A 19,214-nucleotide genomic window follows, 5' to 3' on the forward strand; every position below is an offset into this window, starting at 1 on the left:
CACCCCCTTCTCCTTTGGACAGCCTGTTCTGACTGGCACTCATCTGTCCCTCGGCGGGTAAATACTGAGCAACGACTGGGTACAAGCCACTGTGCTGGGTGTGATGTGTGTGTGAGTTTGTGTTGAAGGCAGGCAGGTTGGAAGTTACGGAGGAGGCTCGGGGAAACATAAAGAGGTTTGTGCAGGGTCAGTGCCTTCGGGAAGCTCACAGTGCAGCTGGCTATGGGGCCGAGACAGCTATGTGGTCATTTATACTTCCCCCTCTTCTGGGGCACACAGGAAGGCCACAATTCCAAGTCACCCCGCGGTAGCTGGGGCCAGATGCCTGTGTTCTGGCCAACGGGGGTGAGGGTGCAAGTAACATGCACCACTCCCAGACCTGGAGCTAAAGCTACCTTTCCATGTTGTCTCTTCCATTCCCATGGCAATCATGGTGGCCTGTGTTGGAGGTGGAGGCATCACAAGATGGAAGGAGCCTGAATCCCCAAGTCACCACTTGGAGGAGGGCCGTATGATCCATATTGGATTGTGATGTGAGCAAGAAATATATCTGTATTGTGTTTAGCCACTGACTGAGACGTTTGGGGTTGTTTGTTACAATAGCTAGTGTTACTTACCCTGACTAATACAGGCAGATGACACAGACACGGGGAGCACACTGAATCTTGTTGTTACATCACAGTGTGCAGGAGGGACCATTGCTGGGCAGTGCATGACAACTGCTGTCTAATGCCAGCTGGTAGATGAGGTCAGAGGAAAGGCAAGACACAGGAGGTGCTGGCATATAGTAGGTGCTCAATAAAATTGATTGAATAAGTGTAATGCATGAAAAACTGCTGTGAGAAGCCAAACAGGGAGCCAGGATGGGTGCAGGCCTGCCTGGCCAACCACCCAGAGCCTTTCATCCCAGGACTCAGTCTCAGAATTCATTCTCACCTTTGTGAGCAGGATCCTGGGAGCAGGGAAGGGGAGCACCAGGGGCTGGATGGATGTCAGGATGCGCTGACAGAGAGGAATGGGGAAGAGACTGATAAACCAGGTGTCCTGCCACCCCACATGTTCCGCTGCCAATTTCATGGCCAAGGGAACCCAGATGCCAGCCCCACTCTGCTCTCCTACACTTCCCTGCACTGGGTCGATGGGCGACATCTACCTTCTGATTTATACCACAAAACACTGTTTCCAACTTAAAGCAAATGTTTTAATTAAAATTTCACACACAGAAAAACGCACATATTACAGTGTAGCAGGGTGCGTTTTTACAAACTGAACACACTCGAGGGTCAGTAACACCCAGATCAAAGCCAAAGCATTTCCATCCTTCCAGAAAGTTTCCTTGTGGCCCTTTGCAACGAGTGTGCGCCCCCCCCCCGCCCCCTCAAGCAGCTGCTGGCTGATCTCCGCCACTCTGTCAGTCCTGCCTGCTCTTGAACTTTCTGTAAGGGGACTCGCAGCAAGTCCCGTTTGTGTCTGGCCCCTTCCCCAGCACGTGGCCGGTGAGATGGCAGTTCACCTCCACTGTCACCTGCATGGCTGCCAGCTGCTCCTCTTATTCCGCAGGTTGCACGGCTGTAGCCGTTTGTCTGTCCGCTCTCCTGTTGGTGGACACTGAGGCGGCTTCCACTTTGGCTGCGGGGAAGGACGCTGCTATGGTCACTCAGGCACGTGTCCCAGGCGGAGGCCTCCTCAGCGCTGCTGGGCGAACACTGGGCCGAGGGGCCGGGTTATGGGCAGGTGGATATTTACCCTCCCCCGAAAGGCCGGGCTGTTTCCCAAAGGGGCTGCGCCACTTGTCCCCCCATCGGCAGTGAGGGCTCAGCTGCTCCACGACCCACTGCCCGCGCATATAGTAGGTGCTCAATAAAATTGGTTGAATAAGTGTAATGCATGAAAAACTGCTGTGAGAAGCCAAGCAGGGAGCCCGAGCCATTCCGGCGGCTGAGGGCGGGCTCGCCGGGGTTATAATTGGCATTTCCCCGAAGGCCAGTGATGTTGGCATCCTTCCACGTGCGTATTGGCTGTGTGTGCATTTCCTCTGGTGAACCGTCTGTTCAAGTCTTCCTTAGTTTGTTACTCCCCCATCTCCCATCCCAAAGTCCCCACCCCCCTCAGCATCCTCTCCTCCGAGGGGACCCAAGCAGTCCTCAAACTGGCCTCCTGCACCTCCGGTGGGCTGATACCGTCCTTGAGCGCTGTGGGGAAATCACACAACCCAGCAAGTATGTGAAAGGCAATGGCCGCTTTAAGCAGCCAGACGCGTCGGTGGTGAGCGCTGGCCTGTTAGGTTGTAAGCCTAAAAGAAATCTTGCCCTTGTATAAAGAACTGGAGGGACAAGCTCATAAGAGTTCACGAAGGAAAACGCCAAGGAAGACGGAAGGAATCTGTCATTAGTGCTCCTGACAGGCCTCTGTCCGTCCCTGTCCCCGTCCCAAAGGGCTCCTGCCCTCACCATAGGAGACTTCATTTTTGGAGGGACTTCCATGTGAGACCAGGGGAAAGTAAAACAGAAGAGAGAAAAGGCGAAATCGGAGAGGGGGGTTTGCAGGGAGCCAAGTGGCCTGTGCCTCTAGAGCAGTGCTGGGGGGGGGGCTGGGCTGGCGGGAAGGGGCCAGGACCCAAGTCTTGGGGGCTGTCTGCCGTGGCCTCGTTCCTGGGTTCAGGCCTGGGCACCCCTGGGTGAGGGAGGGACCCCACCCGGAATGGTGAAGCCTGGATGTGTTTTCTCTGCAGCTGTCCCTCTCACCCCCCAAACCACCGGGCTAGAGGGCTCCCCTCCACGGGACACGCGTCTGCCAAGTGCTGCCGAGAAAAACACTCAGGCTGTGGGATAAAATTGCTGCAACCGGAGCAGGGCGAGGGGACCGGAGTTGCTTGAGGTCAGGCGGTCAGAGTCCCAGCGCGCCCCCGCCGCGCCCGCCGCGCCCCGCGCCAGCGCTCCTCCCACCCTCGCGCATCTACCGGTTCCTCCTGCGGCGGTTCTGGTTCTGGTCCGGGTCCAGAGGCGCCCGGCGCCCAGCGCGAACCACAGCACGCGGGGCGGGTGCCGGGCGCGTGACTCCGCCCCGCGCGCCGCGCCCCCGCCCGTGCTCCGCGCCGCGCGCGCCCCGCGGACACTCGGTGTCTCCCGGCGGCCGGGCCCATGGAAACGGCGCAGGGCGCGCCGCGGGCGGGCGGCGGGGCTGAGGCCCTGCTGGGCGAGCTGGAGGCGCGGGTCCAGGCCGTGGTGCGGGCGAGCTCGTGGTGGGAGCGCCACGGGGCGGACGGCGCTGTCCTCGCGCTCAGCCTGCTCGCCGTGCTGCCGGGTGAGGGCCCCGGGGACGGGGACAGGGGACAGGGGACAGGGGCCGGGGTGGGAGCGGGCACAGGGTAGGGAAAGAAGAGGGCTGGGGGGCGCAGTTGGGGAGACGCCGAGTGCCGGGGACCCCAGGATGCAGAGCCACACCCCAAATCTGAAAGTTTGTTTGGGGTGCCCTGCCCTGTGTCCCCAGAGGACCTGGGTGCTGGAGGAGAGAGGGCAGAGGAGGGGAGAGCGGAGAGGGGTCACGGAGAGGCTGGTGGTCGGGGGGAGGGGAGGATGTTCTGTGGGGGGAACACCAGGGGTGGGGGGAGGGGGCGTTTCCCTGGACCTCGCCTGGTCTGGACCCCCCGGGGTGCCCAGGCCCATCCCTGCTCTGGCTGGGGCCCAGAATCAAGACTCCTGGAATCTCCTTGAGGAGTCAATGGGGCTCTGTTTTGTCCCCAAGTCCTGTAGAGAGAGCCAACCCATCCCCCTCAGGCCATAGTGGGACTTTGGTCTGGGCTTCCACCAGTGGGGACCTGGGGTGCTTGGGCCCAGATCTCCAAAAGCTGAGAAAGACCCTGCCCTCTCCCCCTGGCAGGGTTCCTGTGCCTGAGTTCTGAGAACGTCCTGGTCTTTGTCCTGGGCATCACCATCCTGGGTGTGAGCCACTCCACGCTCACTGTGAAAGGCAGCCACCTGGCCACTCATGGTGCTCTCACCGAGTCCAAACGCTGGAGCAAGATCTGGGCACATTTCTTTGTGGAGGTGAGCCTGGGAGTGGAGGCCGCTGCCGGCACTGGGCGGGCAACCTCGTGGTTCCGTGCCAGCGTGCAGATGTGGACAGCAGCGTGTGCCCACGTGGGCAGCGGCTGCAGCTGTTGGGATGTGGACCCAGAGTGTGTGGCGGGCACTACAGTGTGTGCGTCTGTGTGTGCCCTTGAGGGTGGTGGCACCTGTGGGCAGAGAACCGCATGAGGGATGCATGAGTATCTACCTATGGCAGTGGACTTGGCCTCGGCGCCCGTTTCTCCTGAGGGTGCCCTGTCACCTCTCTGCAACACTGGCCCACATGGTGACAGTGTCCTCCTCGCAGTGTCCCACCTCTGGGACACGTGCCCCCTGATGCCTGGCGATGGCTGAGCCATCCTGAGAAGTCCCCTCCTTGCTCCCCCAAGTCTGCTCCAGGAAGGACCCTCCTCTCTCCTTACCCTGTGCCCCTCCTCCCCCCCTCCCCACCCGGCCTTAGCCTTCCCCCCACAGGTAAGGCCAGGGAGGCAAAGGTTGCTGGCCAGGCTGCCCTTCTCTCTGGACTGGTCTCAGGCCCTCTGGTTTCTTTTCAGAACTTGCTCCCTCTGTTCCCTCCTCGCTCCTTTCCAGGTGGACCTGCACCTGGCCTGCCGGGCAGAGGACAGTGTAGGGCACAGCCTTTGGCGCCCCACTCCTCAGTGGGGTTCCCATCCCCACTGGCCACCTGACCTTGGGCATGTTATGGAATTCAGCATCTGAGTGTCAGCTTGCTCATCTAATAAACAGAAATAGCCTCATTACCCCCCTCGTGAAGCCAGCGTGAGGAGGACTCACTGGGATCTTGACTTAGGGCCTGGACCTGGCTCCTCCATGCTCCCCAAATGTTAGCTTTGCTTTTGTTCCCTGCAGGGGACATGAATCAGTGGTGAGGAAAGGACCAGCAGTGTTGGCTGCTTGTTTGGTGGTGGTGTTTGTTTTTAACTGGAAGGTTGATGCGGTTACACAAAGCAGACAGAACTGTGTGTGTGCGTGAACGTTCAGGGGGCTGTTGGCTGTGGCTCTGGCTGCCCAGGACCTTCTTGGACCTTGACTCTCCTCTTCTCCCATGTCCCGCTGTCCCCTCTTTTTGTTGGGTATCTGTGCTCTTCCCACGCCCTGGCCCTCAGAAGACCCCGTCACTATAGACCAGTCTAATCCTTGGGTGTTAGCCGAGCATCGCTGGCTTTCCTGGGGCACCCAGCTTTCGCCGGGCTTGTCTCAGGGTCTGCTGGCTCCAGTAGGGGTGGACAGGACCTCACCCTCTCTGACCCCTTGGATCTGGGGGGAGGGGCAAGCAGGATGGAGGGGGCGGTGACACTTCGGGCTGTTGTCGTTTCTCTGCTGAAATATCCCAAACCATACACACCTCCCCACACCAGCATGAGCCTCCCTCTGAAGTTCCACTTCTGTCTACACGAGAATGTTCCAGGCCTCCTAGCGTACCTCTGACCCTCTCTCCAGCCCACTGATAACCCTGGCCTCCCCTGCAAGAGTGCCCGCCCCTCCCTGTCCTCGCTGATATTCTTGGGGACTGCCAGTGAAGGGCCACAGGAAGGGGGGACAAGGTGGGTGGGCAGGGTCACGTGGCTTAAGTACTGAAGCTTGGGAAGGATCAGCTCCTGAAATCAGAGGGCCTTAGGGGACTCTCCTGCGTGTCACTCACCATCCTCCTCAGAGTAGGTGAGGACAGGCTGTACAGGTTACTAAGCTCTATTGTGTCTCAACTTCCTGAGTCACAGCTGGTCCAAAGGGAGCGCAGGCCAGCTCTACCCCGGGAGAGAGTGTCACCCGGGGGAATGCCCCCACCTTCATCCAAGTCCTTTGTGGTGGTGGAAACAGGGCCAAGAACCCCCAGCCTGGCCATAATGCTCGAATGTTCTCTTCCCAAAAGTTCAGTGTGGCCTTGATGCTCAGGGCTGTCTCTCTCTCTGACCTTCTGTCTACATTTCTCCACCCGAGCTCCCAGGTGTGTTAGACTGCGTAGGCTCAGCTATGACTTTTTTTTTTTTAATTAATTTAGAGAGCAAACTCAGATCTGCAGTCCAAAATATATTTTTGTTAAAAAAACCCACAACTTTTATTTTTGAAATAATTACAGATTCACAGGATGTTGCAAAAATAGTATAGAGAGGTCGGTGAACCCTTTACCCCGTTCTCCCCAATAATTACATTTATGTAAGTGCTGGTCAGTAGGAAAACCGGGAAACTGACATTAGTGCAGTTGTGGGCCTGAGTTGTTCTCTGTGTTCTAAGCCGTTTCATCACGGGCAGGTTCCCCAAATACTTTCAAGCAGCCCCTAACCCCCCACTCCCAGCTTTGGTGTGGCTTCCTCGGGGATGAGCCCGACTCTGGGAAGGGGGTCTCGTGGTGGCTCCTACTCTTGTGGGTCTGTAAAGCCTGGCTCCTGGTGGCGGGACCCGGGTGGGCTTGCACGGCTGAGGCGTGTGCATGTGTGTGCGTTACTGGCATCTAGTGGGCCTGCCCCTGAGCAAGGCCAAGGCCAGGCAGTGGGCTATGAAGGACTGTATTGAGTCCAATGATCCCTTGAGGGAGGGGCTTGTAGAGAAAAGCGGGGCTGTTTCGAGGGCGGCAGGGGCTGCCTGGAAGATTGGGTGGCAAGCTTTGGGGGCCGAGCAGTGCACTCAGCATTAGTGAGCTTCTGCTCCCTGCCAAGCCCTCCGCTGGGTGCTGGGGACACAACCTGAAGGACACGCTTCCAGTTCCCCAGGGGCTCGGAATCCAGGGGGGGAACAGACACACAAATGGCCTCAAAATAAGAAAAATCCCGATTGTACCAGCTGACACTTAGTGGCTGCTTCCTGTGTACTTTACACCAATTACCTCGTTTAATAGCCACGCCTCCTCATGTGGTCTAAGCTGTTATTACCTGTTACTCACTTTGAGATGAGGAAACACTGGTCAGGGGGGAGTTTAAGTCACTTGCCCGAGGCTGCTCAGCTGGCATGTGGTGGGGCTGGCAGCCGGGCAGGCAGAACCTGATGGCGCCATCAACCAGGTGGTGTGAGGCCATGGGCACAGAGAGGTGGGAGCGGGGCAGGGACACTGGCAATGTCCGCAGACATTTTTGGCTCTCACGACTGACGTGTGTGTATGTGTGTGTGACTGGCATCTAGTGGGTAGAGACCAGGGATACTGCTGAACACCCTACAATGCACAGGACAGGTCCCCAGAACATAGAATGACTCAGCCCAAATGTCCAGAGTGCCGCAGCTGCCCTGGCCTGTGTGGCTCAGTGCCAGCCGGTTCAATTCCCCATCAGGGTACATGCCCAGGTTGTGGGTTGAGTGTTCAATCCCTGATAGGGGGCGTGCAGGAGGCAGCTGATCAGTGTTCCACTCTCACATCGATGTTTCTCTCTCTCCCCCTCTCTTTCCCTCTAAAAATCAATTAAAAAAAAAAAAAGTGTGGAGGCTGAGAAGCCCTGGGGAGAGTGTCTGAAGCAGATGCTTCCAGGACAGGGTTGGCCCAGAGCAGGAAGGTGGTTTTGGATGCAACAGATGTCAAAGGCACAGACATGGGAAACAGCACAGTGCACGAGGGACCCACAGAAATATGGGGTCACTAGAATCTAATGGGGACCCTGGAGAAAGGGAGGCATGTGTGCCAAGAAGAGGAGCTAAGAGATTACTGGGGACACAGCCTGAAAGGGTAGAGAATGTTCTTGGAGCTGCTGATGGGCTCAGCGCTGACCACATTCAGCCCGCTTGCTCCCATCAGGACGGGGTGCAGGGGTCCTCTGGCTTCGGCCCTCACCACTGTCCTTCCCTTGTCCAAAGGGGGAGGAAGAAGACCGGTTACTGCACACTCTCAAATTCTGAATTATGTAAACACATTACCTATTCAAAAAATAAATTAGACAACTACCTTTGGCCAGCGGCGCAGGTCCGAGGGCACATTAGCGGACAAATTAGCTGCTGACATCCCTGAATTCTCACAGAGCCTGCGCTGTGCCTGAGGACTCCCATCAGGAACTTGTACTCTCACTGTGGGGGCAGCAAATCAAATAGAGACGCCCAGGTAAACTTGAACTGCAGATAAACGACAAGAGCAGGCAGGCAGTGTTGGGGGTGTGTGGCTACAAAAACTGACTGGTTCTTTATCTGACATTCAGATGTATCTGGCCGTCCTATACTTTGTCTGACGAGCCTGTCGCCACAGCCCGTGGAGCCCCAGAGGCCCCCCAACAATGAAGCCAGCATGACGGGGCTGCCCAGCCGCTGGGCATCAGTGAGAGGAGCTGGGGGGAGGAATGGGAGCTGGGCGCACTCCAGCCTGGGGTCCGTCCTGCCTGAGGGAGGCTGCCCTGGGGATGACCCCAGCCCCTTTTTCTCATCCTGTCCATGCCTGCTGCCCCCCTACCGAGTGGCCCCACCATGCCCCTGGCCCTGAGCTGGAAGCCTGGCCTTGTCCTCCCCCCCCCCCCCAGTTCTTGCCTTTCTCCTGTACTCTGCCTGGTGCCTGCCCTTCCCGCCCTCACGCCCCAGCCGCCCCAGCCCGACGGCCTCTGGCCCGGCAACTGCCTCATCCTGTTCCTCCCCTTCCAGCCTAGCAGAGCGACCTATTTGACACCCATCTTCGGTTGGGTCATAATTTTATCGTGATGTTTTTTAATCCTGCAAAGTATTGTTTGTTTAAGAAATGAAAGGAAAATGCTAGAGGACTGTGCAGAGATGGAGAGCCTCCCTTACCCCCAGGGCAGTTGGGCGGAAGACGGAGGCCGCCCGCCTGAGCTGTGCGTTCTGATTTAGGTAAACACATTACCCATTCAAAGAAGAAATTAGACTATGGCCTTTGGCCAGTGGCAGAGATTTGAGGACACTTTAGTGGACAAACAACTGAATGAATGAATGAATGAATGAATGAATGAACGAACGAACGAACGAATGAATCCGAGATTTGGGGCCCCCGTATTTAGCTGAGAGAAGATGTTAAGAGGCACTACACCGACGCCCGCCCTTCGCATAGTGTGGCCACTTGAGCACAGAGGGTGGTGATCATCAAGAAGCAGCACCAACCTTGAGGCTTCCAGAAGTTTCTCTGGGTCTGGATGTGGAGTCCTCTTGGGCGAGACCTTTAAATAACGCTTCACAGCGGGCCGGTCCATTCTCCAGCTACCTCCGCAGCACGAGGCCATGTCCCACTGCCCTCCGATCGATGGGTGCGGGCGCGCCTGGACACGCTGTAACCTGTGTGCGCCTCCCCTTCTCGCCTAAATCCACTCCTTCCCCCTCTTCTCCTGAAAGAACATCTAGACGGGGGTGAGAATCCGGTGTTCTAGAAACAGCCTCAAATCTGTTCTCATTCACATAAAAAGGCAAGTCGTACACAGACTCAGTGTGTCCTGAGTCACAGATCACACGCCACATACCCAATAGGCAGCCTGTCTCCCTGCGTCCCTGGGTCTGGACCCATGGCTGAGAGCCTGACTGGGAGCCTCTGCCGGCCCCTGCGGGCCTGGCTCAGGCTGCAGGTGGCTCCTGGCATTGCTGTCCAGAGTGGTCAGCTCCGGGTCTGGGAGGAGAGGCAGAGCTTGCACCAGGAGGAAAATCAACTTTGTCACGAAGCAGACAGCTAATATTTCTGTTTTTAAAGAGCTCTCACCTCTAACCCCCTCCCTCTGGCAACCGTTAGTTTGTTCTCAGTATTTTGGAGTCTGTTTGGCTTTGTTTTTTCATGTTCTTTAGATTCCACATGTAATGAGATCATGCAGTATTTGCCCTTCTGTCGGACATACTTCACTTAGCATAATGCCCTCTAGGTCCATCCATGTTCTTGCAGCAGGCAAGATTTCATTCCTTTTCATGGCTGAGTCCTGCTCCATTGTATGTATGCACCCTTCTTTACCCACTCACCTACTGACGGGCACTCAGGTTGCTTCCAGATCTTGGCTATTGTAAATAATGCTGCAGTGAACATAGGGGTGCTTATATTTTTTCAGATTAGTGGAATCGCTGGGTCATATGGCGGCTCTATTTGTAATATTCTGAGGCACCTCCATACTGCTTTCCACAGTGGCTGCACCAGTCTGCACTCCCACCAAGAGTGCACGAGGGCTCCTTTTTCTCCACAGCCTCGCCAGCACTTGTTATTTGTTGATTTATTGACAATCCAGCTGACATTTCTTGAAGTAAGAAGCAAAGTGGAGAGGACTGACCCTTAGAGCAGAAGGGCATGGAAGGAGCAGTGAAAAACAGTTGCTTCTTCCACATGGGCCAGAACCGTGAGGCTCAAAACAGACCCTGGCTGCAGAGCCCTTGTGCCCGAGCCAGATTTCTGCCACCAACTTGAACCAACCAAGGGGCCCCAATGCTGTGCCCTCTTGAGCGGGCAGGTCCTCGGGGATGGCAAGCTTGGAAGAGATGTTGCTTTAAACCACAGGTTACCTGCCCACCCTCCTGAGCCTCCCCCAGGTTCCATCCCTCTGTAGAGGTTACAAAAACAGACAGCAAATCCCGCCCCCGGGGGTTACATCATCCAAGAGCAAAGCAGCTGGGCTTGTTTTCCCGGACTCCACAGCAACGCTGCCCCTGAATTAGCATTTACTTTCTGCCCCCTGCCTTCCCAGGACCCTGTACAGCACTGGCTTGTGACACCTTTTGTAAAACTGCAGTTGTGACATCATTACCTGTGCTCCTCAGTGTCCTTTAGATAGAGCTTCTGGCTACATTTCTGCTTCACTTCATCCCAAAGGAGAAGTCTCTGCACAGAGCGTTAAGACAGTGTCCTTTGGTGTCTCCTGGTTTTGCCTCTGCTGCCTGGTCCCAGAGCCTGGGTCCTGCTCTGTGGCGGCCAGTGGCTGGTCTCAGGGGCCTTATGGCTGGTCTTGGATGAGAGCTGGGTTCCAATCCGCCCCTGCTGCCTACATAGCTGAGTGACCTGGGTGGTCACGTGGCCTCTGTCAGTTTCCGTGTGTTTACAGTGGGTGATAACACCACCCAGGCCCGGGCTGGAAGGTTAACGAGTCACCCACGCAAAGTGCCGAATGCAAAGTACTCACCCAGGGGTCTCCTGCTCTTGAAGAGGCTCACGGATTGGCACTGGGAAACCCTTCATGTTCTGCCGGAAACAGGCAGCACCATCTCCAGTGCAATTAGCAGCATCTTGTGTGTGGCCTGGATCAAATATTGGAGGAGGCTGCTATCTGCGTGTTCATTTGCATATATCTGCATAAGAAACACCTTAGCCCCTCTTTTGCATCCAGAAAGACTATGTTTGGAGTCAGAGGGCTGCTGCTCTTGACCAGCTTTGGAGAAACCCACAAATGCCATAGAAGAGCCACCCCTAGGGAGAAGTTAGCTCTTGGCGGCACCCTCCCCAGTTGCCACCCTCCTGGACAGTTTAGGACATGGCCCCCCTTCTCCTCCAGACCCCACCCACTCCCCTCCCCTCCTTGCAGTAGGCTCAGGATGCAAAGTACGGCAGTGAAGGTACAGATGTTTCCAAGATAAACACAAACAAAACAATTGCAATCCGATGCCCGGAACGTGACTTGTCCAATCCTCTCGGGCTTGCAGGCTTGCCTGGATGGTCAGGGGCAGAGTGGCAATCCGAGGGGCTGGCCTTATGCTCCCTGACACTTTGCAGTGCCACACCAAGTGGACACAGTTGGTTTGACTGGCTGCCACTCTGTGGTCACAGATACCTGAGAGTTGATGGTCAAGGTTGATTAGCTAGGGGTGTAAGTGAGGCAGGAAGGCCCTGGAGGGTGGGGTGTTCCCGAGGCGCCCAAAGGCCCTGCTTTGCTTGGCTGCACTGCCATGGGCCCTGGTGCCCTTTCCGGCTCCCTCCTCTAGGTGTGCACGGCCTTCCCTGCCGAGGAGGCCAAGTATGGACATGTCAAAATGCACCATGGCTACACCAACGTGCTGGGCCTGGGGGACTCGAGCACGTGGAGGCTGCCTTACCTCAACGCCTATGTCTACATGTTCCTCGCTCCTCTCTCGATCCCCATCATCACCCCACTGGTGGCTGTCGGTGAGTATGTGGCCGAGGTCCGAGTCCGCTGCGGAGACCCAGCCTTCCCTTCTCTGCCTTCCTCCTCCCCTCGGGCAGGCTGCCTGTGAGGAGGGGAGCTCCGAGTTATGGCTGGACAGAAACTTTCCGAGACAGCCAGGCAGGGTGGAAAGAGCCTCAGACCCGGGCCAAGTCTGGCTTAGCCACTACTGGCTGGTGACCTCAGGCAGGTAACTTAACCTCTCTGAGCCTCAGGTTCTTACCCGCTCCTCAAGGGTGGTGTGAAAGCACAGTGAGGTCAGAGATGGAAAAACGCTGCATATTAGAATTTTTAATATCATGGGAGCAATGTCCTCTGTTGGAAGGAGCAGGGCTGGGGGCAGGCAGACCTGGATCCAGGCCCCAGGCCACCAGTGACTATCAGAGTGACCTTGGCCAAGTTGCTTGATGTTCCATCTCATCCGTAACGTGGGTGAGTCTACTTCCAGGGCTGTGTGTGGCTGACCTAGGTCACCTAGTTAGCACCAGTGGGCCCCCAGGGAGCCAGCTGGGACCTGAGCCCTGCCCGCCCCCTCACTGTTTCTCCCCTTCTGGCAGAGAGGCTGAGAAAGGCGAAGCTCGGGGCAGCTCTGCGGGCGCTGGGCCTGATCTCCCTGGGCCTTTATTCTCACTACTGGCTGCTCCGGAACGTGTCTGGCTTCCAGAGCCCGGGCTCGGCCCTGGTCTGCATGCTCAGCACCAGATCCCTGCTGGCCCACCCCTATCTCCATGTTAACATCTTCCAGGTGAGCGCCCCCGCCCAGGGCGCTGCGGGGCTGCGGCGGGAGCGTCCCGCCACCTCCTGCCCAGCCCTCTGCTCCTCTCTGCGGGTCGGGAGGAGAGCTGTGGGCTTGGGTAAGGAATCTGCTTCTCCTCAATGCCGGCTGCCACTCATGTGGGGACCGAAGATTTGTTAAGAGCGGTCTGTGCCCTGGGGCACTTGGTTAAGCCCCGTGGGGACACAAGTGATTAGCCCCCAGCCCCTGCCCTCGGGGGGCTTACTGTGACGACCCCAAGGCCCCAGCATAGCCACGAGGCAGCGGACGGAGGAGCTGGAGATGGAGGTCTCCCTGGGAGGGAGGGGCTCAGCGCACTGTCCCAGGCCATTTCCACAGGGACAAACACCTCCCTGCTCCCTGAACCAGTGAAGACCCTGGGTTAGAGCATCCTGCCCATCACCATCTCTGCACTGACCACGCTGCCATGAAGACTTTAATCCATAGTGTGTCCTGTCTGCCTGACTTGCTAGAATGGGAGCTCCTGTTCCCTTCCTGTCCCTTAGACTTAGGACAATGCCTGGCAGAGGAGGCATTTACTTTTATTTTTTAAAAATCCTCACCCAACTGGGTATCGAACCTACAACCTGGGTATGTGCCCTGACCACGAATCGAACCCTGCAACCTTCCTGGTGCACGGACAATGCTCCAAAAGACAGAGCCACCGGACCAGGACCAGAGAAGGCATTTATACAAACCCGTCAAGTGAAAAAATACTTGCAGGTGCAAACTTGACCTTGAATGATGAACAGGATTTTGATTGGTGAAAGCGGCACAGAGGTCCAGACATAGTGACATGAGAGCAAACAGGTGGTCGAGAGCTGTAGAGGACCACAGGATCTGAGGGGTACCCAGGCCAAGCCCCTCACTGTAGAGTCGGGGCAAGAGGCCCAGAGATGGAAGAGACTGAGCTCAGGGCACAGCCTCCTCGCGCCTCTACCAGGTCCCGCCGGAGCGGGAGTGGGGGGCAGAAGGCCCCACTGATCCCTGAGTGCTAGGTGAGGACACTGGGGCAGGGTGGGGAGGTACGGGGACGGCCCAGGCCATGACCCGCGTTGTATGTCACAGCACATCGGGCTGCCCATGTTCTCCCGGGACAAGAAGCCCCGACGGATTCACATGATGAGCCTGGGTGTGCTCAACCTGCCCCGCCTGCCCGTGCTGGACTGGGCGTTCGGCCACTCCATCATCAGCTGCCACGTGGAGCACCACCTGTTCCCCAAGCTCTCCGACAACATGTGCCTCAAGGTAGATGAGGGTCGAGCTGGAGGGGCTGGCACAAAGGGACTGTTTGAGAGCAGGGGGTGGGTAACCTTCAGCGTTTGCCTGCAGAGAGTCCCCCACCTGGCCCGGTCAGAGGTCCCCAGGAAGGGCAGTCCACTGTGTAAGCAGCAGTGTGGGCTTCTGGTCAGAGACACATGGGTTTCTTACTAGCAGTGGGACTTAACAAGCTCCCTGGCTGTCCCTGAACCTCAGTGTTCTCATCTGTTCCGGGCAGATGAAGAGTGAGCAGTGCTTACGCTCACAGGCCTTGAGCATGAAGTGGAGAAATGGATCTGAGATGTTGGGCACACAGTAGGTGCTGCTAAAAGGGAGCCATGGTTGGCGGCCACCATAGCAAGGAGGATGGGGGATGCTGTGGAGAAGTATGTCCCTCTTTCTCCTGTCTTCTAGGAGGGGGAGAGGCAGGGATTCTCCAACTCCCCCCCCCCCCCCAAGCATTATGGAGCAAAGCAGAAACTGGGGGCTGGGAAGAGAAGGGCCCCAATGGGGATGGGCCTGCCGCAGTCCAGTCTGGGCTCAGTGGCCCCTCCTCCCACCCACCTTCTGGCAGGTGAAGCCCGTGGTATCCCAGTTCCTCCGGGAGAAGCAGCTGCCTTACAACCAGGACACCTACCTCGCTCGCTTCCGGCTGTTTCTCAGTCGCTACGAGGAGTTCATGGTGCAGACCCCTCCCATCACTGAGCTGGTGGGGCTGCAATGAGGGGTGGGCGGGCACAGTACCCTGCTCCCCTTCCCAGGCCCAACCCTGGCTCTTCCTTTTTTGCTTGCCATTCCTGGGGCCAGGAGGGCGCAGGCCCTTCCCCAGAGGGCGTGGCTGGGCTACTGGTGGCGGACCTAGAGTGTGGAGGCCCTGGGTGGGCAGGGAGGCAGGGAGCTCGTGCTGGGGGACCTGGGGGGTCACCTGCCCCGCTTGCTTTGCTGAGTTTTGAGGGGTGTCTGGAGGAAAGGAATAAAGGTGGCTGGGTATTCTGGCCAACTTCATCTCAGGACTAAACTGCTGGATCCCTCCCCACTCCGCCTGAGCCTGGGTAGGACTAAGGGAGGGTGACCGGGTGAGGAGAGGCCTGTGCAGGGGGCAGGCTAGGAGGGGGCATGGAGAGAGCAGGGTCAGCCTTCAGCTAGGGCCTCCCTGGCACTGGGAGAGTCACATACTTAGTTGGCCACTGCTTCTTCCTGTGCCCTTGGAGCCTCTGTCTCCTAAGGAGCTCTCTCCCCAGGGATCACAGGGGAAGTCACTTTTGGCAGAACTTCCTAGTTTCCCAGCCAGAGAAGCCTGTGCAAGACACTGGCTCAGCAGCTCCCAAGAGCCGCAGCATCAGCGAGATCAAAGTGTGTTTTATAAAGAACATTCCAGGTTCTGGAAGTAGGGGAGAAAGTATAAATAGCTTTGAGCATGATCTTGGCCAGCTCTGGAAAAAGGCTGCTTTGTTCCATGATACTTGGAAGGAGGGGATCTGGAAGAATGACCAAGTGAGAGAGAAAAATTCCTGAGAAGGTAACAGGCTGATGGGGGTGATGGGCACAGGGCCTGGAGGACAGGTGGCTTTAGAGAGGAAACGGAGAAGGAGGGTGGGTGCAAATACAAGAGCTGGAAGCCAAGGGCTGGGCTGGGCTGTGAACACATCACATCGTCCGCAGCCTGGGAGGGAGGCGGGAATGTAAGGGAACTCGTGACGCCAGAGGGAGAGGCTGGGGATACCACTGAGAGTCAGCCTACAGTGGGCAGACTTGGGAGGGTTGGGAGCTGCCCTGGCTGGAGGCTGGAAGAGGGGGTGCAAAGAAGGCCCAGCTGGAGGCTGAGGAGGGCCAGAGAAGGAGGCCAGAGCAGTCAGTTTAAAACAGAGTTTCTCACCTTGGCACTAGACATTTTGGCAGGATAATTCTCTGTTGATGGGGCTGTCCCGTGCATTGTAGGGTGTTTAGCAGCATCCCTAGCTTCTACCCACTATATGCCAGGAATCCAAGTTGTGACAATCAGAACAGTCTAAAGACACTGATGAATGTCCCTTGGGTAGGGGGGTGGTGGTGACAAAATCATCCCAGGCTGAAAACATGAACAGCATGTTCTGAGTGCATAATGGCCTTGCTTTTCAGGGAAGTCCCTGGGTGGGCGAAAGGCACGCTGCCGCTGAGTCGAGGCTCAATGTCAGCAAGTGGTATTGGGTGAGGGCTCAGATGGCAGGAGAAAGGCATTCTCTAAGCTTGGTCCTGTTGCGAGAGCCCATCTCTAGTGTGGCCTTAGATGGCTCTGCCGGGTAGCTGCCATTTGGCTCTCCCCGTCCTTTCCCCACTCCTCTCCACCCTGCCGTTCTCTGCTGAAGGCCACAGCTCCTGCTACAACTCTACCTCTGAAACAGCCCCTTCCTTCGCCCCTTCAGGGCCTGGGTGGTAGTGGCTTCCAGCTGTTGGTAGCCCAGGGGTGCTTCACCTGTCCCTTAATGCTGCTCACACCTCTGTAGAAAGTTCCTTCATTAAACTCTCTGCGATCAGCACTGTCAAGAGCGCCATCTGTTTCCTGCTGACAGGCTGACTGATCAGCAGTGTTGGATCCAAGCAGCCCGCTTGGAACGAGGCAGGCTTGGCAGCCTCCCGAGCCTACTGCTTTGCTATACTTTACTGCTGCTCTTTTGAAGTACATCAGTAGCTCAGAAATGGCCTTAAGGTCCAGGAGTATGACTAATCAAACTGCCAAATCTCCACGTGAAAAATCCAATGTCAGAAAAGGCCCCATTGCATAGTCCTGGCTAATGATTAAAACCATCCTAATCCATAACCAGTGACTCATTGTTATCGATCTGGGCCTGAGTGGGGACTGGGCAGCGGCTGGAGGCCCTGGTACCAGACTTGGCTGCACCACAGGCTCCTGGGAACAAGCTGCTTGATCATCCTGAGACTTGATTTTCTGCTATTCTGAGAATGTGGACTGGGATGCATGGGGCTTGGAGGGGAGGGGAGGTGACAGGAGGGAATGAGGCCCTTCTAGGGCTCTGCAGTGACCTAAGATCTAATCTACACAGGCATATCTGAGGCAATAATATTGATGATAATGATGACAGCTACCATCTATTCAAAACTTATGGCACATTTCTTTCCCCATTCCATTTAATTTTAATCTTTATATGCACGTGGGACTGTTTTCCATCATGCTACATGTTGTGAAGATAAACCTTGGAGGGATTAAGTTTCTCAATGTCAGATGAGAATGGTAAATGGTAGAAGAAGGATTTGAACCCAGTGTGTCCGACTCCAGAACCCCTGCTCTTAACCAGCAAACATAGTGCCTCTGGGAGAGGAGCCCTCTAGGGCTTTCTGTCTTATCTGATCCTAAGTCTCCTTCTCTTCCTCCCATGGGAAAGGATAATAAATGATATGATTAATTATCATAAGACAAACTCTTTATGAACATCCTTTATGTGCCAGGCACTGTGAGAAGCTCTGGGGAGAGAAGAGTGAATGAGACTGGGCCCCAGCCTCTGGAGCTTACAGTCTAGTGCAGGAGTTAACAGAGTTTTTCTGGAAAGGGCCAGGTACTAAATATTTTGGGCTTTGTGTACCACGTGGTTTCTGTCACAAATACTCAAAGCATTTTGTGCCATCAAAGAGCGAAATAGCTATAGACATATGTACAGAAATGAGTATGACTGTGTTCCAATAATTTTTTTAAATTTGTGTAATTTCACATCACAAAATATTCTTTACATTAAAAAATACACACGTAAGAGTGTAAAAACCATTAGTTTGTGTATAGTACAAAAACAGGTATTGGGTAGGATTTGCTCTGCAAGCCACAGTTTACCCATTCCTGGTTTAGTGGGACAGGCACAAAATGCAGGGACTTACTAGAAATTGGAACATTAGGAGGGAGGGGAAGTGATGAGAAGGGGCACAAGGGGCTCCTGGAGTGCTGGCCATGTTCTACTTCTTGATCTGGGTGGTGGTTACATGATTACATCTTGTGATAATTCATCAAACAGTACACTTCTGATTTGTGCACTTTCTGTTACACTTCAATTAAAAGCCATAAGGCAATGTAATAACAATTGGGTAGAGTGTTAAGAGGACAAGAAGGGGCCCTAAACCAGTCTGGGAGAGGATGGGTCAGGAAAGGCTTCTCCAGGGAAGCATTTGACAAGAGGGTCTGTGAGAGAAAAGGAAGCTGAAGCTGGCATGAGGCTTCCTGGGTCAGCTATGATCACAGATCCTGTCATTTACAAATCTACTTTGTTCATCGTGGGGCTTTTTTGGTTTGCATTAATTTTGCTCTTTGAAAGTGCTGCATTAAACTATTATGTTGATCACTGAGGTTTTTGGTGCTTTCTTAAATTCTGCACTGAGGCCAGTGCCTCCCTCACCTCAGGGACAAGATCTGGCTCTGTCCATAGCACCTGGGGCAAATCGCTTCTTCCATTTCCTCACCTGCGTAAAGGAAAGGGGTGAGTCACGCAGGACAAAATCTGTGTGGAAGAAAAAAGGGGTTCCACAGAAAGTAACCTCACAGGGCGATCTGATCGTAAATTCCTGAATGGGCAGGTCGTGGTGGGCAGTCACGTCCCAGGCCTATAACTTCTTCAGTAGGTTTTTAAGCCAGTCCTGCCCATTGTTCCCGTGCATCTAGGTTAACACGTTTTTGATATACCATATGCAACACCTCTCCAGGCTGTCATCGCCCTCAAGAGAGCACACAATCTAGTTAGCGATCCCGCAGCCCAAGCTCTGCCTTGCTTTCTGCCATCTTCATATAATCGTCCTTATGTGCCCTCTTTAATCAGTTTTGTCTCAAATAAATTTTCATAAAAACTCTCTACAGGTGTGGACATTTCTCATGTGGGCATCTTGCTGGGGGTCCTACCTGTAGAGCATCCTGGTCAGTGAAAAGAGCCGCTGAGCTCCAGGCGGGCCCCTTTTTCCCCCCGACTTCCGGGTTTGCTTGAACTCACTGCTGATTGGCTAGCAGGAAACCAAGCAACCGGGGACTACCTATCAAAAGGGAAAGGCGCTTTGCGTCATCAACCAGCGACGCGAGGCTGAGTAAACTCCTCTCTAATTGGTTACCTCCTTCCGGCGGGACTGAAA

The 19,214-nt window shown here is 55.6% G+C and overlaps 1 protein-coding gene and 1 long non-coding RNA gene across 3 annotated transcripts; one reads left to right on the forward strand and one right to left on the reverse strand.

Moving 5' to 3' along the window:
- Positions 1 to 3,113: 3,113 nt before the first annotated feature.
- On the forward strand, positions 3,114 to 18,436 carry FADS6 (fatty acid desaturase 6). The gene is made up of 6 exons (XM_081115559.1): positions 3,114 to 3,303; positions 3,880 to 4,046; positions 11,883 to 12,063; positions 12,640 to 12,827; positions 13,926 to 14,105; positions 14,692 to 18,436. Exons 1-6 carry the CDS (start codon positions 3,141 to 3,143, stop codon positions 14,839 to 14,841), a joined length of 1,029 nt encoding a protein of 342 aa, XP_080971685.1. The 5' UTR covers positions 3,114 to 3,140; the 3' UTR covers positions 14,842 to 18,436.
- On the reverse strand, positions 8,828 to 19,046 carry LOC308546519. Of its 2 annotated transcripts, none has more exons than XR_013997348.1 (4): positions 18,991 to 19,046; positions 11,994 to 12,146; positions 11,087 to 11,201; positions 8,828 to 9,337 (listed from the first exon to the last, which is right to left on the reverse strand). It is a non-coding gene; the product is annotated as an uncharacterized lncRNA (long non-coding RNA). The 2 variants fall into 2 exon arrangements; XR_013997349.1 differs by lacking the exon at positions 18,991 to 19,046 and adding an exon at positions 18,494 to 18,560.
- Between the last annotated feature and the right edge of the window lie 168 nt (positions 19,047 to 19,214).

The sequence above is a fragment of the Miniopterus schreibersii genome (genome assembly GCF_964146895.1).
Source record: "Miniopterus schreibersii genome assembly, chromosome: 16".
In the NCBI taxonomy this organism is placed as follows: Eukaryota; Metazoa; Chordata; class Mammalia; order Chiroptera; family Miniopteridae; genus Miniopterus; species Miniopterus schreibersii.

Excerpts from the sequence above, each read along its gene's own strand:
- FADS6 (XM_081115559.1), top strand. The coding sequence starts at position 3,141 with ATGGAAACGGCGCAGGGCGCGCCGCGGGCGGGCGGCGGGGCTGAGGCC. Across the intron at positions 4,047-11,882 it reads GGGCACATTTCTTTGTGGAG|GTGTGCACGGCCTTCCCTGC; the intron begins GTGAGCCTGGGA and ends TCCCTCCTCTAG. Across the intron at positions 14,106-14,691 it reads CCGACAACATGTGCCTCAAG|GTGAAGCCCGTGGTATCCCA; the intron begins GTAGATGAGGGT and ends ACCTTCTGGCAG.